General features: G+C 48.6%; 1 protein-coding gene across 1 annotated transcript in view; it reads left to right on the forward strand.

The window, feature by feature from the left end:
- Positions 1-1,151: 1,151 nt before the first annotated feature.
- Positions 1,152-25,732, forward strand: part of Grin2a (glutamate ionotropic receptor NMDA type subunit 2A) — a 422,244-nt gene continuing 397,663 nt past the window's right edge. Inside the window, 3 exon segments of the mRNA NM_012573.4 lie at positions 1,152-2,164; positions 2,729-2,919; positions 4,391-4,822. Of these exon segments, the coding sequence (NP_036705.3) occupies positions 4,409-4,822 (414 nt within the window). The 5' untranslated portion in view covers positions 1,152-2,164; positions 2,729-2,919; positions 4,391-4,408.

Here is a 25,732-nt window from a genome sequence, read left to right on the forward strand (position 1 = left end):
ACTCAGTCCAGCTTAGCCCAGCTGGCCCACAGCCTCAGGAAATGAACCATTGCTCCAGTCTCTGCCTCTGTCATAGCATAGCCCCCCACCCTTTACCTTCCAGATTCTGTCTGCCTCCTTGTTTTCTTTTGTGTAAAACCCCAAAGGATTCCACGCACAGCATCAGCTCCACGATAAACCCACATTAATCAGCCATATTAATTCCCCATCCAAGGGGTTACTTTAGAGGACTCTCATTTTTATCTCCTGAGCACCTACTATGTGCCAGGTTTTGTTAAATCTTTGACCATTGTCTTTATTGCAAAATAACCCTGAGACATAGGCGTTCTTTCTCTTTCTTTCTTTCTCTCTTTCTCTCTTTCTCTCTTTCTCTCTTTCTCTCTCTCTCTCTCTCTCTCTTTCTTTCTTTCTTTCTTTCTTTCTTTCTTTCTTTCTTTCTTTCTTTCTTTCTTTCTTTCTTTCTTTCTTTCTTTCTGCTGTTGCCCACCTGCTTTTCCAGATTACCAGTCACTAAAGGAGGATGGTGATGCCTGAGTTTGGTGAATCTGCGATAACAAAAGCTACTCAGATTAGGAATCACAAGAAGTTTTCACAGTTGCTTCTATGAGCAACATGGAGCAGATTCTGTGTTTGTTGGGTGCAGCTTCTGGCTGGGCTAGGAGCTGGCTAGCTGGCTAGCTCTCTGGGATTTCTTTTGTAAAGAAATTCTATTCTTAAGACCCTATCACTCTGTGAAGGCCAGTACTCTTAAAACCATCCCCTCAACTCAGGATTTTAGCATATGAATTGGGGCATAAGGATTCAGGTGACATTAGGCATCAAGTGGGGGGGGGGAGAGGCAGACAGGTGTTTGGGATTCAGGTGACAAAGGTCAATGCAGACCGCTAATGAGGGGCCTCGTGCTCGGTTGGTAGATTGGAGCTTTCACATCCAGTTAGCCCCAGCCTCTTGGCTTATCCCTTCTGGTGACTTAGAAGTGGCAACCACAGGGCTCCTTTTTGTCTGGAACAACTTAGAGAAGAAAGCAGCAAGTGTGTATGTGTGTCTGTGGGCGCGTGTCTGTGTGTATGTATGTGTGTGTATGGACGCGCGCACGCGCGTCTGTGCGGGGAGAGAGTATATATGTTTTTGATTTTAAGCTCCTGGATCCTTGACATCAGAGTGGGTTCCCATACCAGGATGGTGAGGCATTGAGAGGAGCATCCTGGGCGGGTGTGTGCGTGTCGGCGTGCCCTGCGTGGAGCAGGGATTGCTGCACCCAGCGCCAGGCACCGGAGGAGGAGGAATCCGTAGCAGAGATCTGAATAATTGATTCTTCAGCAGCACCAGACGCCGGGGAGCGGGCGGAGAGCGTGGTTTCAGCATCAAGGTTGCGCGCCACCGCAGGCTCCCCCGTCACCAGCCAGACACCTAGGTCGGCCTTGTTCCGCTGCCGCCGCTGCCTCCGTGCGCTCCAGAAGAGGGTGGCCGCGCTCCGCGTCGCCGCCTAGGGACTGCGGGGTCTGCCTCGGCCAGCCTCCGGGGTGGGCGACTGCAGGCGGACCAGAGCTCCAAAAAAACCGTCGGATTGCGCGGGGGTTGCTGCGTTGCGTCTCGCTGGCTGAGAACAAGTCCTAAGTTGGTGTGGTGGGTGCATCTGCTTTCCTTATCCTCCTAGGCGACCGCAGCAGAAGCGCGCCCCAGGATCCTGGCTTCTCCTGTGTTGTGAGCCGCGGTGGCCAGGCACTCTCCTGGGCTCCCGCTGACCAAGTGAGGAACCGAACGCCCAGCGCGGTGCTGGCCCCGCAGCGAAGGGCCCGGAGGGAGCTGCGGTCCTCCGCCCGCGCCCTTCTCGGCCAGGGACCGCGGGGATCCCCGGCCACACGCGCGCGCGCACTCCCACACTCACTCACTCACACACACACATACACACACACACACTCACACACTCACGCACGCCAAGCAGGAGCAGGACTGCGGAGAGGGTGTCCAGGAGCGCTCAGAGGACCGGCAGTCGCTGTCCGGAGTGGAACAGAAAGCTGAGCCAGGGCTCTAGAAGAGAGGCTCCTGAGGTGCTGTGCCTGAGCATGGGGCTGGATGAGGTCTGAGAGTCGCGGCGGCAGCAATCAGCCCTGGAGATGACCAGGGGTGGCCACTGCTGAGAACTATGTGGAGAGAGGCTGCGGTGAGTGTTGGCGCGGGACGCCAAGCCTGGGAGGGCCCTGTGAGAAGCTGGTGGGGGGAGGTATAGATAGGAGGGGGCGGCAGGACGCACAAGAGGGTCGCTACGTGGGAGTGATCACACCTCCCTCGGGGATCCGGGACCGCGGGAGCCCGCGTCCTTCCCTCCCCCTCTTCTCCCGGCTCGTCGCAAACTCAGCCAGCGCCCCCTCCTTTCCTGCCCCCCCCCCCCCCCCGCTCAGCAGCTCCTGGTCGCACAACTCCCAGTAGCGGGCGCCGAGGTGGTGGTAGGGGGTGAGGGTGGAGGTTCCCACTAAGCTTCTTCTGGGTGACCAACCTGGGGCTTCCACTCTTCCGTGCGTCCCTAAAAGGAGCTCTGGTTATCAGCCACAGGAACTGAAGACCCGCACCGAGGGTGTTGTAGGCACCAAGCTCCAGCTCCCTCTCTGGTCGAGCCCCCAGGGTGCATAAGGGGGCTGTGAGCACTGCAGACTGCATCTCTCCCCCCACCTTCCCCCCGCACTGGTGGGTTGACCCTGCCTCTCCATCTCTCCTCCGCCCTGGTTAGAGCCCTGCTGCAGAGCCTCCGGCTGGGATAGCCGCCCCCCGTGGGGGTGATGCGGACAGCGCGGGACAGCCAGGGGAGCGCGCGGGGGCCGCAGCATGCGGGAACCCGCTAAACCTGGTGGCTGCTGAGGCGGCCGAGATGCTCGTGCGCGCAGCACGCCCCATTGCATCCTCCACCTTCTCCGGCTACAGGTATGTCTTAGTGACACAGGCTTCCCAGGCCTGGGAGGGTATAGGCTCAACCGGTGAAGAGAGAGGAGAGGGTTCAGTAGGGAGATGGGGGAAAAGAGCGAGCAAGAGAAAGCTGGAGAGGGAGAACCCAATGGCGAGGCGTTGGAGGAGCACCAGGTGGCGCTGCGGCCCTGCACTCCACCTTGCTCACCCTAAAATGCCAAGGCTGGAGTTTGCCCCAACTTCCCCCGGGTACAACAACAACCGGGCCGAGGGGCGCGCACTTGTACTCGCGTGCACGATCGTGCAGGCATTTTCAGACAAGCACTGTTGTGCACCTGGCACAGTGCTTATGTGCACACCACCTGAGGACGTTTGAAGGCTCCAGCTGGCCGTGGGCATCTCTACGGTGGCCTGGGGATGTGCTCAGAAAAGCGCGCGTGTCTGTTAGCGTGTGCAGCCCACTGCCCACGTGCATCTAAGATTTGGCTCCAGGGTCTGCAGTGGAAAGGCTGGGGAGGGGATGTACACTTCTCGTCCATCTGAGAGCTTTTTGGAAGCCTACCCCCAGCCCCCGCACGTTCCTTGCCAGCTCCCACGCGCTGGCCCACTTGCGGGGTGTTGGGGTGGGGGTGGGAGGCGGCGCTCCTACTCTCCAGAATTCTGCATTTCACACGGCGTGAGAAATTGTATGTTGCTTGTGTGTAGGGGGCGGGTCCTGGGCGGCTTGCCATAGAGCGGCTCATGGCCTCTCTCAGCAAGGTAGTCGGGCCTCAAGTTCCCCCCGGGCACCTGAGAACCCTGGGTCACAGAGAACACCCACACTTTCAAGCGCTTGTTGTATCCCCTGCATGGGAGGCGCGGGATCTGCAGCCGGTGGGTGCCATTAAAGGAGCGAGGTCTGTGGCGCACTGGGCGAGCTCCCAGGGGGTGGGGTCAGTTAACCCTCTAGGCTTACCAAAGACTCAGGCTGCGGTATGCAGGCGCCGCCTCTCACGCCGTGGCTAGTCCGGAGTTCGCTGCGCGTGAGCAGGGGGCGGGGTCGATAACTTGGTACACGCACTTGCGGAGAAAGAGGGTTGCAAAGAGGGCTCGGTCTGGGCATCTGTTTGTGGGTGGTGGTGGGGTTCATGGCTCTCTGGGAGCCTAGGAGCTGTGGTCTGCGTCAAATCTGGGGAATCTTATGTGGAATTTGGACCCAGCTGGGATTGAGGGAGGCGGCTGGAGGCAAGAGAGAAGGAGGGAGGATGCCAGGATGGGCTTGGGGACAGGGATGGCGAAATAGCTCGGCCTGGAGTGATACGTGGACATGGACATGGGTGGAGGAATGTGGATGGCATCAGCGATGAGTACTCCAGTGAGTGACAAAAGCAGTCAGTGCTGGGGTCGGGTTTCATACTTGACTCTCAGAGCGGGTACCGGGGCAGTCTATCCTGTCTCCAGGGCCCCTCACTGACCACCAACCTGCCTCTCGCTCTCCTCCACCATACAGGGACCCTAAGTGGCGACCATGGGCAGATTGGGCTACTGGACCTTGCTGGTATTGCCGGCCCTTCTGGTCTGGCGCGATCCGGCGCAGAACGCGGCGGCGGAGAAGGGTCCTCCAGCGCTGAACATTGCGGTGCTGCTGGGTCACAGCCACGACGTGACAGAACGCGAACTTCGAAATCTGTGGGGCCCAGAGCAGGCAACCGGCTTGCCCCTGGATGTGAACGTGGTGGCGTTATTGATGAACCGCACTGACCCTAAGAGCCTCATCACGCATGTGTGCGACCTCATGTCCGGGGCGCGCATCCACGGCTTGGTGTTTGGAGATGACACGGACCAGGAGGCTGTGGCCCAGATGCTGGATTTTATCTCCTCACAGACTTTTATCCCCATCTTGGGCATTCATGGGGGTGCATCTATGATCATGGCTGACAAGGTAAGGCCAGGAAGAGATGGACTGCCAGGGTCCTGGCAGGGTGGTTCTACAAATGGCGGCCACCACGGGGGTGGGGCATGGGGGTGGGCTGGCGTGCCCTAAGGATCTGCTCAATACGAAAGCAGGTTAGGTGGCCCCTGGCCTTTCTGAGAATTGCTCTATGTCTCTCTGACCCAGACATGATGGAAATGACCTTTGCTTTTGTTTTTGAAAATGGGGTATGGTACTCAGAAGCACCTTGGTGTTCCAGGATGAGCACAGAAACCACAAAAGTAGGACAGGGGGTAGTGATGGAATGTTTGAATGTTTTCGAGTAGCACAAAGGCAAGTGTGGGAACTCTCGGGTCAATATGGCTATATTCCTACAGTGTCAGGTTTACCCGAATCTCCATTTTTCTCTCTTTTGGTAAAGTGATTAAGCAAGCCTACTACTCCTAAAACAAACAAACAAAAAACCCCAAAGACGGGTATTGAGGTATTTAGAAAACCGTAAAAGAGGACAGATTTGTGCTGGCCTAGACTTACAGGAGTGGAGGTGGGAGCCTGAGAACCCTAGGGATAGAGGCATGTGGGCGAAACTCTGCCTCTAGGGTGTAGGAGTGTGTGCTGGGAAGTAACTCCAGGCCCAGAGTGTGGAGAGCCTGGAGGTTTCCTTCTGTAGCTCTTATGTGGGCTGACAGTTTCACTACAGGGCTTCCAAAGAATTTCAAATGGAAGGTTCTGGAAGAGGGACCTTGGCATGGAAGTTGAATTTCAGAAATGAGAGAAAATGTGTCTGACTTTCTTGGCTTTCTTTGGACAGTAGCTCTTTGGAGCATTGGTTTGGAGAAGAGGTCTGAAGGTTGAGTGGGATGTTAGGAATTATGCTGAAGTGAAGAGAGGGAAGAAAGTTTAAAGGGAGGGAGGGAGGGAGGGAGGGGGAGAGAGAGAGAGAGAGAGAGAGAGAGAGAGAGAGAGAGAGAGAGAGAGAGTGAGTTAGTGTGCTGCAACCCCACAGAAGCCTCAGGAAGGCTGGGGTACTTGTGTCCAGGGCTGGCAGCTGGACACCTTCCTGGAGAGTGCTCTTAGGTAGCAGGCTAAAACTGGAGGGATGGGTGGATATTTGTCACAGCACTTTCCTTTTGTCTGTCTTAAAACATGGCTGTTCATCAAATGAACTTCAGCTCTGCTCAGTGCTCCCGACAGCTCCTCCTGGGTCTCCTGGACTGTGGCATGTGCAGTGAAAACACAGCTGGTCCGGTATCTGATTGAACGTTGGTTCCAAAGAGCCCTTGTCTAGAAGGATCTTCATGGGAGGTTACAGCCCCTCTCCCTTTCAGAAGGCTCCTTCTCTGGTACGATGAAAGCAGTGGAAGGCTTGCAGTGTACCGGCTGTGTCAGAACTTCGAAGGGCGTTAGAATTACTGGGACACCTTGAAACTCTCAGACAAAGTGGTCGAAGCACAGGGCTGTTGGGAGACTTCGCCAAGACCACACAGCGGGTGATGAAAGTAGATGCCTGTTCGTCTGCTCTCAAGCTGTGATCCAGGGAAATCAAACCTAACCTTTAACATCATCACTCCTTATTTAGGAGGAACAAGACATCAGTTTTATTACATATGAGGTGCCAAGCCATGGGGGAAGGCAGTGAATCAGCCTAGAGGGCTTAAACAGTTGAGAAGAGACCATCCTTCTCAAGAGGCACCAAGAGGGAGAATGGTGGTTCCTGTTTAGTAGAGGGGAAGGGATCAGATGGTGAGACCTAGGTAACACCATTGACCCTCCATTCTAAAGGTTTTGACTGTTGAAGCAGCACATGCGATGACTAGGTAGGTCCAGCAGGGCATGGAAAGAAAAAGAACAGGTGAAAAGGTGCATGCCTTTGACCCGGCATTTGGGAGACAGATCTCTGTGAGCTCCAGGCCAGTCATGGCTACACAGTGAGAGTCATCAGAGAATTCTGCTCCCAGGTGACCTGGGAATGTGGTTTGAGGTTGGGAGAGTTGCGCTGCTTTCTGGATCTTTCTTCTGACTATGAGGTGGAGAGTATGTCAGGAAGGGTCTCTCTTGATTCACTTGTCCCCAATGTGAGTACTCCTCGGTATGTTATGGTCCTGACTACCAAGCAACCTTGATCCATAAAATAGTGGTCTCTGATGAGCTAGCTGTCACAGCATATTCTTAAGCGTGCTCTTAAGATGAAGAAAAGGACCAGGGGATGGCAAGAGGATGATGTGTAAGGACGTTTGCAGAGAAGACCAGACCAGAGAGACATCAGACAGCAGGACAGAAGAGAGGCTAGAAGCATCTGTTGTTCCAGTGCACCAGAGGGCCTGGCTTCTGGGGCTTCCCAGAGGCAGCATAGAGGGATTTCCACAGCTCTGATCGCATTAGACATGGAGGGAGATGAGTCAAGATGGCAGAGACACCACTGGGCATGTGCTGGTTCTCACGAAGAGGGGGGGCAGGTGGTACGGGGAGGAGTGGGTTTGGAGGGTGGTATTTGGAGAAGCTCGGACGTTGTCTGAGATGCAAGCAACCATTCCTTCATTAGGAACGCATGTGTTTGGCTGTCTCCTCACCACCTGTTTGTGTCGCTGCTTAACGTTCAGTGGACTTTATTTAGCTTTATGGAACTAGTCATGGGATGTTGTCCAAAACTGCCTCACTTAGGTGTGTGTGTGTGCTGACAGTATTGTGACCAGAAAGCCCCAACCTCCCCAGACTAAAAAGACCTGATAAGGGGACTCTATTTGGGTAATGTCCCACAGAGCACACTTATGGTCTTTTCATTTGATAGTGTGATAATAGTTCATTATCAGGTAAAAGGAATTATCTTTCTCTCTCTCTCTCTCTCTCTCTCTCTCTCTCTCTCTCTCTCTCTCTCTTTCACACACACACACACACACACACACACAAGCACACGTGCACATACACATGTACAGGCTCAAGACTTCAGGCACATGTCACTTTTCACCTTTCTTTCAGTCTCCTTCACTCTCGAACAGGGTTTATACCAGTAGTTCTCAACCTTCCTATTTCTGTGTCCCTTTAATACAGCTCCTCATGCTGGTTACCCCAACCATAAAATTATTTCTGTTGCTACTTCCTACCCGTAGTTTTGCCACTGTCGTGAATCATAATGTAAATATCTCTGTTTTTCAATGGTCTTAGGTGACCTCTGTGTAAGGGTCACTCAGGGTTTCAACCCTCAGGTCTGAGACCACACACTAAATGCAGTGGTGTCAAGTAACGGGTACTTGAGGTGTTGACTTGGTTTGCTGTGGAGGCACAGGTTTTTGGTGGCACCAGCGGGTAGGTAGGCTTGCAATATCATTCAGTTAGAGGTGGACATTAAGCTTGGTGTAGATGAAGCTCTTACTGTACCTTCATCTGTCCAAGTCAAACAGACTCGTGCTGCACAGGAAACATAGCAAGTCGCTTAGACCTTGTCATCTCTGCTCATCACCCTTGTAGTCTTCCTTTCCTGGCCCCTGGGGAAGAAAAAGCTGCATTCACATTTTACCTGTGTCACCTCTCGGTGCCAGTCGTGTGGGATTTGGTTTGGTATACTTATTTTTAATTATTTATTTTTAAATAAAAAGACGTATTTATTTTACTTTATGTGTGTGAATGTTTTGCCAGTGTGCATGAGTGTTCACCACGGGCATGACTGTCGGACTGTGATGATGGGTGGTTGTGAGCCGCCATGTGGATGCTGGGAATAGAACTCAGTTCCTCTGTAAGAGCCACAAGTATTGCTGTATATACCAGTCTTGTATGTTTATTTTTAGTGTGTGCCCATGCATGCATGTGTGTCTGTGTGTCTCTCTGTGTGTGTCGGTGTGTCTATGTGTCTCTGTGTGTGCATGTGTGTGTGTGCATCTGTGTGCATGTGTGTCTGTGTGTATCTGGGTGCATGTGTGTCTGTGTGTATCTGTGTGCCTGTGTCTGTATGTCTCTCTCTGTGTGCATGTGTGTCTGTGTGTATCTGTGTGCATGTGTGTGTGTGTGTGTGCGTGTGCTGTGTGTGTGTGTGTGTGTGTGTCTGTGTGTCTCTCTGTGTGTGCATGTTTGTCTGTGTGTGGAGACCAGAGGAACCCTTGAGCATTGTTCCTCGTGTGCTACCACCTACTTCACTTAGAATATGTCTTTGAGGACAGATTAAAAACTGTGTGTATGTCTTTTGAAATAATGAATTCTCCTCCATAGACACTGTAAAAATAATGACTTTTCATTGCAGAGCACTTAGAAGGTACGGTAAAGTTTAAGGAAGAAAATAAAAAGCTCACTGTAAATTTGATCAGCGGGATTAACTGTGGCAACATGTGGGCACACTTCCTCTAAAAACAGTTTGCTGGGTTATAATTTCAGAGTTATACTACTGTTATGTTATTAGTTTTTGTACTCTATAATCTGGGAGTTTTGACCAGAAGACTCAAGTGTGTTTAGTTGCTGGATTCCTCTCTTGTCTGGCTTCTCCTCACTGTTCGCTCGTCCTGACGAATGTAACTTTATGCCGTGGTTTCTCAACCAAGTCTCCCGTACTTTATGTATTTTCTTAGTGAGCTTGTTTTCAGAGCAAACGTATTTTATTTTTAATTGAAATAGAGTTACATCAATCCTTTTCCTACTCCAACCTTTGCCAATCACCTTCCCCCAAGTCCATCCCATACTCTTCTTTACTTTGATTTTATTTGTTACACACACACACACACACACACACACACACGTGCACAAACATCTATAAACAGAACCCATGACGTTGGAAATGGAAGCCGGGACTGTATGTGTGCTAAGCGTGTGCTCTCCCACCAAGGGGCTCACTCAGCAGAGGGCAGAGGTTTCTTCCCCTTCTCCTTTCTATCCCTCCCTTGCCCCCCTCCACCCCCTGCACATCAACTCACTGCAGGACTAGGCGCATCCTCTCCCACTGAGGCCAGGCCAGGCAGCCAAGTTAGGGGAGTGGGATCCATGGGCAGGCGGCAGATTCAGGGACAGCCCCCTCTCCAGTTGTTGGGGGGCTGGGAACATCCTTCTAAACCAGAATTCCTATCAACAGCTCAGTCGGGAACTTTCTTTTCTCTTCCTGGCTTATAGTGTAGACTGGACCCATCTATGTTGGTGACTTCCTTATGGCTCCTCAACTCAGGCAGGGGCCTCCTGGGCTGCAGCTCCTGAGGGATGGTGCAGATGGGCAGTGGTGCACTCCTGCTGCCTTCTCTCCCTGTGGGTGTTAATACCTGCGCTCACACGCTCTGTGTTACATTCATCTCCCTGTGGATCACAGGGCTTTGATCTTCCTCCTTGAAACTGTGGACTCTCCCTCTTCCCTTTTCTTTCTTCTTTGGTCCCCTTTCTGGACACTGTGAGCACTCGGCCTGTGCTCTGCACAGAGCTGCACCCTGGTTCCAGCTCTATTCTTTCAGTTCATGCATTTTTAGGGATGCCTCTGTAACTTTGGTTTTTAATTATCTAATATTTTTTGTGTTTGTGTGCATATGTAACTATGTGTGACTCTGTCTCTCTGTGTATGAGTGACTGTATGTGTGTGTGACTGCTGGGTGTGTATGTGCTATGGCATATCTGTGGAAATCAGAGAACAACTTTTTGGGAGTTGGTTCTCCCCTTCTACCTGACTTCTGCCACAGTGTGTACCTCAGGGCAGTGAGCAGTGACCCTCAGATGAGGCTCCTGCCTCCTGTCTCCTTCCTCTGTTCCCCATCTTCTTGTGGGAGTTCTGGGATTACCAGTGTGCACACCAGGTTTTTCACGTGGTTCTGGGAAAGGAAGCTCGGGTCTGGCCGATCCACCTCCCTGGTCCAGTCCTTTGCTCTTTTGGTTTTTGATTTCTTGTTTTTCCTTATTCCTAAGCGACACTGCATACATGAAAAGGATGTATACACGACCTGTATACACGTCGTGTCTTAGAGGCAGCAGACGGAGAGACTCGAATGTGTTCCCTGTGGTTTTGAGCTAGTTTTATTTCCCAACCTGCTTTTATGTTTTTAAAACTTGATTATATATTTTTGGGATTTTTCCTTATAGTAAACGGGACACTTAAGTTTGATTTTAAATGGCTGCAGAATGTTTAGACTGTACTTGGCTGAGCCATCCCTCCATTCCCTCATGTCACTTTGGGTCCGGGTTTTGCCTGCCTGGAAAAATGGCCTTCACTTTAGTTACTTGCTAAGTGTTTATTGACTGACTGTATGAGGCCCTTGATTCCGGTCCTAGCTTGCTGCAGTCCCGGATGGACAAACCTCTCACAGTATGCTTCAGAGCTCTTTTGTTTCCTAAGTGTGGACTGATTTCATACATGTGTGCCAACCCTGTTTCTCCCTCGAGCAGGAGACAATTACTAGCCATCCTGGGTACTAGCATGAATTAGGGGTTGCAAATGAAACCCCTTGGAGCAGAGCTAAGTGACAGCTCGGTGGTTGGCAGGGGAAGCCGCTGCTCTTGCAACCCAGCAGCTCCTGAGTTGGAAGTGAGTGTGTGATGGGCTGTCCCCATTAAACACCCAAGGCTCTGAGTGTCAGAGGAGCCCACTCAGCGGCTGCTGCAGCATCCGCAGGGAACTGGGGAGGGTGAGAAGCCTATCTCTAGCCACATGGAGAAGGCATGTCAGAAGTAGTCATCCACTTCCTCCCACATAAGTCACCGGGGAGCAGCAGGCATCTCAGAAGGCATGAGTAACTCTCCAAATGGTTCTCAGGCTTCTTGGGAATGGCTCTGACCCTTTGTGGCCATGGTATTATGTTTTGAGGACTGTGTTAGTCTTCATCCTAGTAGCCTTGGATGGAAACTGCTGCTCCAGACAGAGTGAATGGGAAAAGAGGGAGGGAAGAGGGAGAGGGAGGAGCAGAGAGAAAGCGGGAGGGGAAGGGGAGGGGAGAGGGAGGGGGAGGAGTGGAGCAGAGAGGGAGGGGGAGGAGAAGAAAGGGAGGGGGAGGAAGAGGGGAAGGAACACAGAAGGAGGGAATGGGGGAGGAGAAGAGAGGGAGTGAGGTGGGGGGAGGAGCAGGAGCAAATCCTGGGTCTGTGATGAGAGTCACTGGCATCCACTGACTCATCTTGCAAGGAGGTCATCACATAGAGGAGCAGGCTGTCGTAGGGCATAGGGCCGTTAACTGGGTGTTTTGTTACACTCAGACCTCCACAGCCTTTATCTCTCCAATTTCAATTAGTTACCAACACTTTAAAGTTTAAATCACAGCTTAAAAAAAAACAAGGCCTGGTCACACTGCCACCTCTCCATGGCAACAGTTTGCTGAAGACAAATCATTCTCTCCACCTAGCATCTTTTGACAGGACAGGCTCTCTCTTCCCTTCTCTTCTCTTCCCTTCCCTTCTCTTCTCTTCTCTTCTCTTCTCTTCTCTTCTCTTCTCTTCTCTTCTCTTCTCTTCTCTTCTCTTCTCTTCTCTCCTCTCCTCTCCTCTCCTCTCCTCTCCTCTCCTCCTCCTCCTCCTCTTCCTCCTTCCTCCTTCCCTCCCCCTCCCCCCCCCTGCCCAACCCTTACTGCTACTTTTTATAGTGAGGTTGGTTCTGAAGGCTTTGGGAATCAAGACCTCTGATGCTTGTGAGAAAAATAGATGTCTATACTCTGTTAATAATTCCTTCCTTCCTCTTCCTGTTTTCCCTTTCTTTATGTGAGATGAGAGTTCACTCATGTGCCAGAGGAGACTGTCTGATGGTCTGCCCTATCTGTCACCTCCTCACACTATTCTTCTGAGACTTGTTCTCTTGCTGAATCTGGAGCTCACATTTTTGACAGACTGGTGGGTCATCAAGCCCCATCTCACCGTGAGTCTCTCTCTGCCCACCCCAGTGCTGGGGTTCTAGGTGCTGTTATTTAGGTGCTAGGGACTTGAACTCAGGTCCTTGCTCTTACACAGCAAGTGCTCTTATCCCTCAGGGGCTGCTCCTCCATGGTTCACGTGTTGTCATGAAGGACATGCTGCCGCCAGTGTTACTCTCTAGAGATGTTTGCCTGGCTATGTGCAGGCCTTCTGTGCTGCCCTGCACAGCCCTCTGGGTACTGTTACCAAGTAGCTTCTAGCCAAGAGTCTGAGGATCTGAGTTCCATCCCCACATACCTTTGTAGCTTTGGGACAATCCCTCATCTTTCTCAATCTCCTTCCTTCCTTTGGCAAAATAAGAGTCTGGTTGACATCTCCAAGACCCCTTCTGGTTCTGGAAATTTTCTCTGCCTCCAAGGAAACACTGGCAAGAGGCTTACCAAAGTGTGATTGTGGCATTGTAGACATAGGAATGCCTGTCTTACTGTTTTAGAGATTGCCATGATCCAATGGTTACTGTGCTGGCTCTTGAGTTAGACCACCTGGCTTTAAATGCAGGCCCCGCCACTTGGGCAAATGTGAGCTGGGCAAATGTGTAGGTCATTAAAGAATGAGCCACAGTGTATTTATCTGTCAAATGGGTATATCAGCTGCTTTTCTGTCACTGTGATAAAAATGCCATTATCGAAAGCAATTTAGTGCAGGAAACGGCTTATTTCATGTAATGACTCCATAGGGACTAAGTTCATCATGGTCGGGAGGCACGGCAACAGTTAGGCTTCTCTGGTGTCAGTAGCAGGAAGCTGGCTAATCAATTACCTTTTCATCCATACACAGGAAGGAGAGAGAGAGAGAGAGAGAGAGAGAGAGAGAGAGAGAGAGAGAGAGAGAGAGAGAGAGCACCTCAAAGCTCACCAGCAGTGACCCACTTCCTCTAGCTAGGCTCAGCCTCTTAAAGGTCCATAACCTTTCCAAATAGTTCCACCAGCCGGGGGCCAGATGTTCAGATACTCGAGTCTGTGAGGGAGTCTATGGAGGACAAATTACAACCCTGGACCAATGTTAGCACCTGGGTCATATGGTTTTGAGGGTTGAAGGAGATCGTGGCTGCAGAGTGCCTCTGGTCAGTGCCTGGTGCATCCTGAATGATTCCTGAGATAGAACATACGGTGTTTACATTCATTCCTGAGTTTTTCACCAGTGGGTATTTTTAGCACCTACAAATGGTGAATTAAAAGAGATGCATGCTCTGAAGATATTTCCTGTGAGAAACTGGTGCTGAGTCCTCACAAAACTAAGGGTCCAGCAAGGAGTGGATCATTTCTTCCTCCGGAGGTCAGTCAGGACCCAACTCTGCTCTCTAAGGACTCACTCTGAGCTTCGTCTCGGTGTAAGAGGCAAAGGTTCCCCACTTTGTGATAAGAGCATTGGGCACGGGGTTGGGGATTTAGCTCAGTGGTAGAGCGCTTGCCTAGCAAGCGCAAGGCCTTGGGTTCGGTCCCCAGCTCCGAAAAAAAAGAAAAGAAAAAAAAAAAAGAGCACTGGGCACTCAGTAGGCATTTTATCTGTGATGTTGCACGTTGAAAAACCAGCTAAGAACATGGTGCATGGATCATGTGAAGAGAGCAGTTTCTGAAGGCTTCTGCGACAGGTCCCTGCTTCCTTCTCAACAAAACCGAGCCGGTGGGTTCTGTTCACACTTTGCTGTTTACTGTAAAGTCTGTTAGGTGTGTCTTTGGGTCATTAGGCAAGCTTGGCTGTTGCTAGTTTTCTGTGAACGTCTGGTTGTCTTGTGGAAGGGCTGTAGAGTTAGGATGCATGGGAGGAGTTTAGGCTTGTCGGTAGGGGTCTAACGTTCAGATCGGCTGCGTCTGGACCTAAGCTAGCGGACCTAAGCTGGCTTGAGGTCCCTCTGAAAAGTGAGCCTTCAGATTCTATTTCTGACCCAAGTAAACGGTAAGTGAAGTGTGGCTGGTACAGAAGCAGCTGGAGAAGGAGGAGGAGATGATTTTTTTGACCTTTGAACTCTAAAAGACTCCCCCAGTTGGACCTCATGTCTGCACTGAGCACTGGGCCTTGCAATGCAGAACGCTGCATGGAATTTCTCGTGTAACCCTGCACAGGATTAATGACTCAGGGGGAACCTGGCAGCCCCAGAAACATTTGTTTAAAGATCCTCTATGCTCAGATGAGGAAATAAAGACCCTGAGGGCTGCAGGGTTTGCTAAGAATCACACAGCTGGAATGTAGGTCTATTGTTCGTGTTCTTTTGTTTATTTTAGTTCCCTTCTAAGTGCATGATTGTGAACTCAGTGGGTTTGGGGGACTAGCATCAACACAGACAACTGCCATTGTGGACAACAGAGTTTTTAAAAAAGTTGTTCATCTTACCTTTCATGATTAAGATGCTGGTGATGAAATTAAAATTCAAACCCTTTTCAAAAATTGAAATTATGAACCTATGCCATAGTCTGTACTGCAAGGTCACCTCTCAGCTTTATTGATATACCCGATAAATAAAACTATGTATTGAGGTGTACATATGATGTTTCTATAGATTTATGTATTATATATATATATATGTTTATATATGGTGAAATATATAGTCAAGCCAGTGACAGGTCCTTCTTTCTCTTCAAAGTTAACATTTTTTTGTAATTTTATGGGTGATTACTTATCTTTACTTACAGCAAATTCAGCACATTAAGCATTTAATAGCCTATCTATCTATCTATCTATCTATCTATCTATCTATCTATCTATCATCTATTATCTATTATCTATCTATTATCTATCTATCTTCTATCTATCTATCTATCTATCTATCTATCTATCTATCTATCTATCTATCTATCTATCATCCATCTATCTATTGTGTGTTTGTGCACAGGCCACAGCATACCTGTGGTGGTCAGAAGACAGCTGGTGAACTTGTGGGAATTACTTCACACTTTTACCATGTGGGTCCCAGGGGTCAAACTAAGGTCACCAGCCTGGGCAGCATGCACCTGCTGAGATTTCAAAGCTTTCCTTTTTATTAACTACAGACACCACGAAGGATGAATACTAAGTCTCTGGAATCTGTTCAGCTTATAAGTGAAACATCTTTCATGGGTTAAGAAGAACTTGCACTGTTTTTGGAAAGGGAGAGATGGCTTTTCAAACTCACCAGGACCATGAGCACTGGACAGTGCTGAACCTGACTCTGGATGTATTGTTCACCAACACAATGTTTTAAAAATGTATAAATTCTAGCTGCTGGTGATGGCACACACCTGCAATTCCAGAACTTGAAAGGTAAAGGCAGGCAGGTGAGACGTTTAAGACCATCCTCAGCTGCATAGGGAGTTAGAGGTTAGCCCATGCCATCTGTGAACCAGCCTGTCTGGACATGGCTGAGCTAACAGTGACTGTTGGGAATAGGGAAAAGCCAGGGCTGGGCCACCTCTGGAGTTCTTAAAGATTTTATTATATTCATTTATTTATGATGTATGTGTGCATGTGTGGGTTGGAGTGTGTCATTGGAGGTTAGAGGACAACCCATGGGAGTCCTTTCTCTCTCTTTGTTATGTGTGTCCCTGGGAGTGAGTTCAGGTTATCAGGCTTGGCACAAGTGCATTTTATTTTCTGAACCCTCTCGCCTGCTTCTGTTCCAACACTGTACATCTCCTACTCTTTTTCTGTTTTTAAATCCTGGAGCCATGTGCTTTAGGACTTGGGATATGGATGAAATCCAATGCATTCACTTTCTCCAAGTGTGTGAGTGACTTGGTCTAAATTTGACTGGTATGGGGCAGAATATGATCCCTGCAGCCCCACATTGAATCCCAAAGGTCTTACATCCCCTCAAAGGGCATATGCAGTTGGAAAAGGTGGAGACTGTATGTATTGGCCCCACTGACTCACATACATAAACAAGGCAATAAGCAGGTTGGTGGCCCCTACCGTGTTCACCAGTGGAGACAATGTTCTGGGCTATTAACTGCAATTGCTTCCATTTAACCAGCACTTATTCATGTGTCTTCATATTTTCATCTCTTCATATAGTATATGGTCATATTCTAGGAATAGATCCATTCTGATCTTCCTCTTCCTCTTCCTCTTCCTCCTCCTCCTCTTCCTCCTCTTCCTCCCCCTCTTCTTCCCCTCCTCCTCCTCCCTCTTCCTCTTCCTCTTCCTCTTCCTCTTCCTCTTCTTCCTTTTACCCCCTCTTCTTCCAGTTGTATTCCCTGTGTTTGGAACATTTGCTTGTCGCAGAAAATGTTGGATTCTGTTGTTGTCTATTTCACCTGGCTGTCCTCCCCCACCTCTCAAAGGAAAGCAACCTGAAATTGCCTTCCGAATGAGTTCCTCTACAGAGTTTATACCTCCCCATGGGGCGGAAATGGTTTTCTTCCTTTTTCCTTCTTCTTCATCTTCTTCTTCTTTCCCGCTCCCCCTCCCCCTCCCTCCTCTGTTTCTCCTCCTCCTCTCCCTCCTCTTTCTTTGATGGAGTCTCATGTAGCCCAGGCTAGCCTTGAGAGATCACCTTATAGCCAAGGATAATCCCTGATCCCATGACTCTAGCTCTCAGTTCAGGGACCATAGGCAAGCATCCTCATGCTTACCTAGGATCTCATTTAATTGTTTATTTGTGCAGAGCAAAAAATCCATAAAATGCAGTGCAACACTGAGAAAGAAGCTTTTTTTTTTTTTTTTTTCGGAGCTGAGGACCGAACCCAGGGCCTTGTGCTTGCTAGGCAAGTGCTCTACCACTGAGCTAAATCCCCAACCCCGAAAGAAGTTTTTTAAAATAGTTAAAAAGTAACATATTTGCAGATCTCCCTTATCATCATGGTTATTGACTTGAAGGGGAAAGATACGAGTTGGAATGACTGTTACTTCTGCCTGTAATTCTTTCTGAACTTTATGTATTATAAAGGGCCCCTCTAAAACCTCAGCCCTGACTTGAGTGCAGTTTATCACTGGTTTTTTTTATTGTTAGATTAAAAACATTAATTGTAGTATGTATATTGGTATGTGCAGAGCCTATACAGGCCAGAAGAGGGCGTTGCATCCCCTGTGGCTGGAGTTACAGGTGTTGAGCCAAGAGTGGGAACTGGGAACTGAACTTGGGTCCTCTTTAAAAGGAGCAAATGCTCTTAATCCCCAAGCCTCCTTCTCTCCAGCTACTTCCATAGGCTCTTAACAGCCTATTTTGCCAAAACAAGATAACTCACTCTTGCGTACGTCTGTCTCAGTTGGGGTTTCTATTGCTCTGATGAAACACTAGGACCAAACGAAACTTGAGGAGGAAAGAGTTAATTTGATTTACATTGCCAGACTGCAGCCCATGCAGGAAGTCAGGGCAGGAACTTAAGGCAGGAACCTGGAGGCACTGTTTCCTGGCTTGCTCCCCATGGCTCGGCCTGCTTTCTTATACCGTCAAGGGCCGGCTGCTCAGGCGTGGCACCTCTGGTTATCTGGTCTTCCCACACCATCCGCTAATTAAGGAAAAGCCCCACACGCTTGCTTATAGACCAGTCTTACAGAGGCATTTTCTTGACTGTGTCGAGTTGACAAGAAACGTGAAGTACTTGGTCCATTCAGAGTTTAAGATAAGTCTGAAGTGATGTAGGCTATATTTCTGAACCACTTCATCCTCTGATGAAGACACTTTGACTCCTCCCATGTGTTCTTATCTCCGGCACGCAACTACAACAAGTGTGACTTCAGGGACTCCCAGACCCTCCGATGCCCAGCATCGAGGCTTCTGAGAACTGATTCGCAGTGTTCCCCTCTCACCTTGCTGATCCCCCTTCTGCACTTTCAATTCTTTAGGCAATTGTGGCTTGAGTAATAAAAGCAGAAAATTCCGGAAATAAAGAGTATGTGTTTAACATCATGTGCTGTCCTGAGTGACGTGACGAAGCCTTGCCCTCTCCTACTCTGTACTTCTGGTTAGAAACCAGCCATTTTCCCTACTGCATCCGTGGTGTGTGTGTGTATGTGTGTGTGTGTGTGTGTGTGTGTATTTATGTGTATATGTGTATGTGTGTGTATATGTGTATGTGTGTATGTGTGTATATGTATGTGTGTGTTTACGTGTGTGTGTATGTATGTGTGTGTATTTATGTGTGTGTATGTGTTGTATGTATGTGTGTGTATGTATGTATATATGTGTGTGTATATATGTGTATATGTGTGTATGTGTGCATGTGTGTATATGTGTGTTTATATGTGTATATATGTGTGTGTGTATATGTGTGTATATATGTATATATGTGTGTATGTGTGTGTGTGCTGCCACACATTATTCTGTAGCTTCTGTTTTCATTGTGACCATCACCTGATCATCTATTTTGTGTTTGTGTGCGAGAGAGAAAGTGGAGAAAATCAAATTTATACAATCTCTGTTATAGAGTATTGACCTGTGTTCCATCTATTTAGTTATTGTTGCTAGTCTCCTCTACTGTTTCTAAAGTAAATATTAATTTTTCCTAGGTATGTATGCTAAGGGAAACGCACGGTATATTCAGGGCTTGTTAATATATACAAAGCACTATTCTGGCCTCAGGCATCTCTTAAATGACTTGGCTGTGTCCTGCATAAGTGGGGACTACTGCGTTTGTTGGTTTAATAATATTTTAATTTCTTCTAGTGTAAATGTATTCTTTTTATATTAATGTGTTTATGTGTTATGTGTTTATGCATGTATGTGTTCCTTGTGTGTGCACTACCCTTCGATGCCCAAAGAGGGCGTACAATCTGTAGTTGCAGGTAGTTCAGGCCCCTATATGGATGCTGGGAATTGAACTTGGATCATCTGCTAAAGTAGTAGATGCCCTTAACTGCTGAGCCTTCTTTCCAGCCCACGTCATAGTTTTGAAATTGCATTTTGGGTGAAAATGTTCTGTGGACATGTGATAAATGTTTGCTTTGATGTAACCCATGACCCAGTTGGTGGAGAGTTGGAACTACAGCCCAGCATCATGTGACACATCAGGGTGGCCCACGGGCTACAGTGAGGTGGAGCAGCAGGGAGGGGCCGTTGAATCTAGAAATCTCTGAGTGTGGTTAGAGTCAGACTGGAGAACTGATGCCAGGCAGGCTGCTGTCCCCTGAGGGTCACCTTCTGCTGCACCCAAGGATGTGTAGCAGATGGAGAAGGCTGTGTACTGGAAGCTGGTTTCAGTCAGAGCCTTTCTCTCCCCTACCAGCTTCCCAAGGCTGCCAGGCATGAGTGACATTTGATAGCTCTCAAGGTTTCCTCGGGATGGCATTTCTTCCAACTGAAACCATTGAGCGCTAGGCTGCTTTCTGTTGTTGCAAATGGCTGAGTGGCTCCTACTCTATCTCCTCTCTTCAGATTAGGATCACTCTGCCTGAGGACTAAGTGGTATTTACAGTCCACACTGTCTGATACGCCCGGAGTCCAAGGGCTGAGAAAAGGTCGGCTTTGCCAGGAGAACCCCTTCAAAGCTGAGATTTCTGTAGGACCAGGGGATGCAGTGTCAGTGGAACCCAGAGCCATATGCAAAGGCTACTGAGCTCCTGGGTCCTTGTGTCATTCATTGGTCAGGCATATGGTGAGCCCCCAGTACACTTTGAAAATGGCCTTGGAAGGACCAGAGTTTATAGTCGAATTGGCATGTTAGTAAACTGATATTGGTTTCGCTTTTGTTAGTTGGCATTAACTTTCCCCCTCCTCCTTCCTTCTTCCCTTCTTCCCTTCCTTCTCTCTTCTTCCTCTTCCTTTTCCTCTTCCTCTTCTTCTTATACCACTTCCCTTTCTCCCTTCTTTCTTATTAGCAATATTAGAGCAGACTTTTATTTATTTTTTTATCATGGACAGTTCCAGATCCATTTCAGAAGCAGAGAGTGGAATGATGTGTCCCACATCCACGCACAGCCATTCTGACTCCATCTGCATCTTCACCTGCTCTCTCCACTCCTCCCCTCCCCTGAAAGTGCAGTGCATCAAAGCAGACCCTGGCATCACAGTCTTGTCTGTGGATAAGCAAGAGCGTACCTCACAGTGATAAGAACTTTAAGCACCGTTCATTCTTCCTGAGCATCTGTTTGATATTTATTTCTATTCTGCAGAGCTGGAACTGGAAGCCAGGCCCGAAGGTGCTAAGTGATGTCAATGTCCAACCATTGGACTACCCTCCCGAGCAAAATACGGCTAAGCTCAAACTGCAGCACCAGCCATGGTGTGTGGTGTGCCTGCCTGTACTTCCAGGACTAGAACTTGGAAGTGGAGGCAGGAGAATCACAAATTAAGGCCCCATTTCAGAAACACACACACACACACACACACACACACACACACACACACACACACTCACACACTAGAACGACCCGTCCCTCCAAACCAGGACACAAAAGAAAAACCTCAAAACTCTCCAATATAATAATCAAACGTGGGCACATTGTGAGAGTCAGAGAAGTCTGAGGATGATAAACGCTGTTTAACTCCTGCCACTGGGTCTACTTTGCAATGCTTCTTTTAGTCTTTCCCCTTATAACCCATATGCAAGGCACATGCATGTCCACAGGTATAGTCATGGGGGTCTCTGCTAACACCAGGGAGGAGTAACAATCTGTGTGAGGCAAGAAAGAGATCCAGTAGCCAGCGTTGGTTCAACATCTAGAGTCTGACATCAGGCGGTTTATCATAGGCATACTTCAGTACAGTACACTTTGGAAAAAAAATGTGTAACACAGTCTCGTGTGCTCAGTGACGATGTACACTCCCCTTAAGGGCTTTGGGGGAAGATCTGGACTCAGTCAAACAGATAGTGAAGAAGTCAGCTGGGCTATTAGCCACCTCCAGTCTTGGTTGTGGGAGCCAGGGGGATCAGGTATAGTCTTTCCCTACAAATAGCACAGGGGTCACCTAAGCTACGGGCTACTTCCCTTCCTAAGCCTTCTGGGTGAAAAATAGGTTTTACATGTCTTCCTTTGATGTGTCAACCCTACTTGTTCAACATTCCTGGGGTCCCTAATGCTGTCTGTGAGCACCAGGACCTTGCACTTCTGCCGTATGCACAGTTACAGAAGTTCCCAGGTTTTTCAAATTATGTAATACATATGTACATGTATGTACATGTGTACCTGAATGGATGCAAACATCTGTGTGTAGGCCAGAGGAAGATCCTAGAGCTGGAGTTACAGGCGGTTACAGGTGCCTGACGTGGGTGCTTGCCTGATTCAGATCCTTTGTGAGAGCAGTGTGTGTTCTTGGTGGCTGAGTCCTCTCTCCCATTCCCAAATAAGAATTCATTCAGTGTTTTCTAGAACACTGGGAACACTGTACATCTCATCTCCATTAGTGATGTCTTCATGAACATGCCATCTAACTCATCAGCATTTAAAATGGAAGACATCTCTAATTGGCTAGACAAAACCGTTACCTTATGATTTTAATTTGCTTCTCCAACACCTGCTATAACATGTATTTTCATAGCTTTTATGTTACCCGGTGTTGCGTGTTTCAACCTCTTTGACATTTCTTACTATGTGAATGGGGGGAAAAAAACCTCAGATAATGATGGATTCCAAGTACAGTGAAAGAATTTCAAGTTTTATGGATGGCTTCCCCACAGAGAATTCGGTGGGACTGGGCCAGAGGCCAGATAAGGAGTCATGTCTGAGTGGGCCTGCAGAGGGCTCAGGTGTGTGTGTGAGTGTGTGTGTGTGTGTGTGTGTGTGTGTGTGTGTGTGTGTACATACATATGTACATGCGGGCAAATATGTGCAAGGTTTGTTTGCACATGTGCATGCAGGTGCCTGTGACTAAAGGTTGATGTCATGTACCCTTCCTCAGTCACTTTTTCTTCTTACCTTCTGAGAGACTCTCTCACTGGAGCTTGCTGATTTGACCAGAGCTTCTGGTCCGTAGGCTTCAGGAGTCTGCCTATTTCTGTTTCCTCAGTGCCAAGATTACAGGCATGTGGCTATCATGTCTGTCTGTTATGTGGGTACTGGGATCTGAATTCAGGTCTCTCTGTGCCTGTGAGGCAAGGACTTTACCAACCCAGGTGTCTCCCCTCCCCTTGAGATAAGCTTTAAGCAACAGCAGCAGGAGATACTAGGGGTTGAGGTTACCAGCGTGAGAAATTCAGTGTGGTTGTGAGCCAATCAGACAAGGCCTTTCTTTTGCCAAATCCCAGAGCCCATGCTGTGTCAGGTGTGAGTCTCCCAGTGTCTGGATGGGGAAACAGATGCTTCTGGATCTAGAGGCTGTACATAATCACAATAGAAACCAAAGTATTTCCTCAGTTTATTTCTTTTTCAGTGTTGAGAATCAAACCTCAGGCCATGTGTGTGTTAGGCAAGTGGGTTGCCCCCTCCCCCCCGCCACACCTTCAACCCTCGGTTTTCTGCCAGGATTTTGCTATGTAGTCCAGGCATGCCTTAAATTTAAGATCTACCTGCTTGTGCCTCCTGAGTTCTGGGGTGACAAGATGTGTGACAGCATCCCAGCATCTTAAGAGCTGAGCTGGGTGTAGGATGTTATTGATGGCTCTGTGTCCTGTATGCAGCCCAGGACCCAATGGCTTTCTCATGTCACTGAGGCACTGAGATAGTATTTTAACTTTCTTTCCTGTGTCAAAGCCTCCTGCCAAAAGCAACTTACATGATAAAGGGTTTATTTGCCTCACAATTTCAGGTTATGATCTACTTCAGGGAAGTCACGGGGGCAGAAATACTCGTACTCACGAGCTGAGAGCAATGAAGGCATACACTTACGCTAGGGTTCTTCCTTTTCCATTCTTACAAAGTTGAGAATCCCTTTCTTTGGGAATGATGCCATACACCGTGGATGGGTCCTCCCAACCTCTATGAAGGTAATGCAGACACATCCACAGGTCAACCCACTATAGACTTCCTTCCTAGCTGATTCTAGATGGCATCAAGTTGATAATTATCTAACTATCGAAGATGGAAAGGTGAGGCTACACAGTTTGAAAATATCCTTTTCTAAAACACGGAATGCAAAACTGCTTCTTCTATCCTTTTACTTATTATACCCAGTGCATCAGCCTTTCTCCTGGGGGTTGATTTTCTGTTTGTCTGGGTGCCATGTTTCCCACCTCAACTCTTCAGTTTCTAGGGCAAGAGCCCCCCAAGAAGTTCCCGTTTCCATTTTGGTTGAACTGAAGGGTTCTGTTTCAGTCTGTGGCTTGGAAGTACAATGTGGTTACATGTACAAGCATAAAAATAATTGTGTAATTCACAAAAATGCTTCACGGCCTCTCAAGGTCATTGTGGGCTGTGCCCAGTGGGTCCTGCTTCACTTACCTCCGGAATCAGGACACTCTGCATCTTAGTGATGCCGTGTGGAGGACTTGCAATACCAGTGGTTTCCAGGAGAAAAGAGGCACATTTCAGCTTCACCCGAGGGGGAAGACTGGAATATGTAGGTATTGATGACTGAGGTATTTCAGGATGAATTGTGTCCTCTAAAAGTCCTGTGCTAAGATCTGGACACCCAGGTGGGTATGCTTACATCTGTAATCCCAGATTTCTGGAGGTGAAGCGCTCAGGAACTCAAGGCTGGCTACACGGCAAGTTTGAAGCCAGCCTAGAGTACAAACAAGCAAGCAGCAAAACCAAATAAAATCAACATTAACAACATCAACAACCCCTAACTCACCCAACAAAACCAATGAGATGTGACTTCATGTGAATGTGGTTGGGAGTCTTGGGTAATTACTTAAAACCCAGGTCACCTGCATGTGTCAATAGGCCCTTAGCATGTGACTCCATGTTTCTGGACCTGTGGTGCAGTGGCAATAAGGTTGGGTTTTGGAAGCATGGTCATGGTGGACGGGCCACTGGAGAATGGCAACTACCACCACTTAGCTGGATTTTTCTTTTTGCTTTTTAGTCCACCCGGGGACACAGTCTGTGGGATAGCAGTCCTCTCTGTGCGATTAATTCTCTTGTGGTGCTCTCACGAAACAGTTTTAGTCACTACTCTAATGCTGTGACGAAACGCCATGGTCAAGGAAACAAAACAAAGCTGTGATTTGGGGCTCGCGGTTGCAGAGGGATGGAATCCATGGCCATCGAGGTGGGAGCATGGCAGCGAGCAGACACAGCGGCTCTGGATCTTGATCCAGTGTCGTATCCAGGATACCTGTGCTACCAAACTGTGAAGGAGCGCTGGTCCTTTGTTGTCCATGGAGGGTCTGGGGGAGACGCTAATCCCTTACACAGCCTGTAGCATGTACACGTAAGCTAGGCAAGTCACCCACATGGTTTAGTGTCTCTGTAGATGACTTACATACAACGCCCGAACAACACAAACGGTATGGATAAGTAGTTATTATGCTGTACTGCTAAGGGGACAACAATAAGAAGGTTTATATGTATTTAGGACAGACATATATTTTCCCCAATATTTGTGACATGCAGTTGGTTGGATCTATGTGTATGGAATCCATGCGTAGGGACGGCTGGCTGCAGTTAGTGAGGACCTCTCAAGGGTGTGGACGATGAAGTTCAGAGAAAGCCAGGGATTTGCTGGCGTGCGTCCTTCCCAGGTCAGGGGTCTCCTGTTTCATCAGGCGTTGGTTACTGCTGCTGGTGAGGGCAGCAGCAAGGACACTCCTTTTCTATGATGGGGGATGGTCGTGGAACTTCCCACTGGAAACTCGTCAAGCCACTACACTGCCCAGACAAAGTGTAAACTCATGGCCGCACACATCTGTTCCCTCCGACGTCTGACTCTTGAAGACCTATCTAGCCCCAACTCAGTCCTCTCCCTGCTTTGAAATGTGTGCTAGCTTTGCACTCCCAAGGACAACTCTGGACAGTTCTCTTCTACTCCAGAAAAGAGTTCCAACCTCCAAAAGAGGCTGGGTGTGGGGAGGGTGCTCAGACTATGAGCCTCTCAGGTATTCACAGGGCATGGTGATCCGGTCAAGACACAGAGGAGTATGCTACCACACAGTGTGTTTAAAATAACATCTCAAATCTGTTTGGTAACAAAACATTATTCTTCATTCATGCATGCGTGTGTGTGTGTGCGCGTCTCTCTCTCTCTCTCTCTCTCTTTCTCTCTCTCTCTCTATGTGTGTGTGTGTCTCTCTCTCTCTCTGTGTGTGTGTGTGTGTACATGTTCTAATGTGTGTA

Source organism: Rattus norvegicus, chromosome 10 (genome assembly GCF_021556685.1).
Source record: "Rattus norvegicus strain SHRSP/BbbUtx chromosome 10, alternate assembly SHRSP_T2T, whole genome shotgun sequence".
Taxonomy (NCBI): domain Eukaryota; kingdom Metazoa; phylum Chordata; class Mammalia; order Rodentia; family Muridae; genus Rattus; species Rattus norvegicus.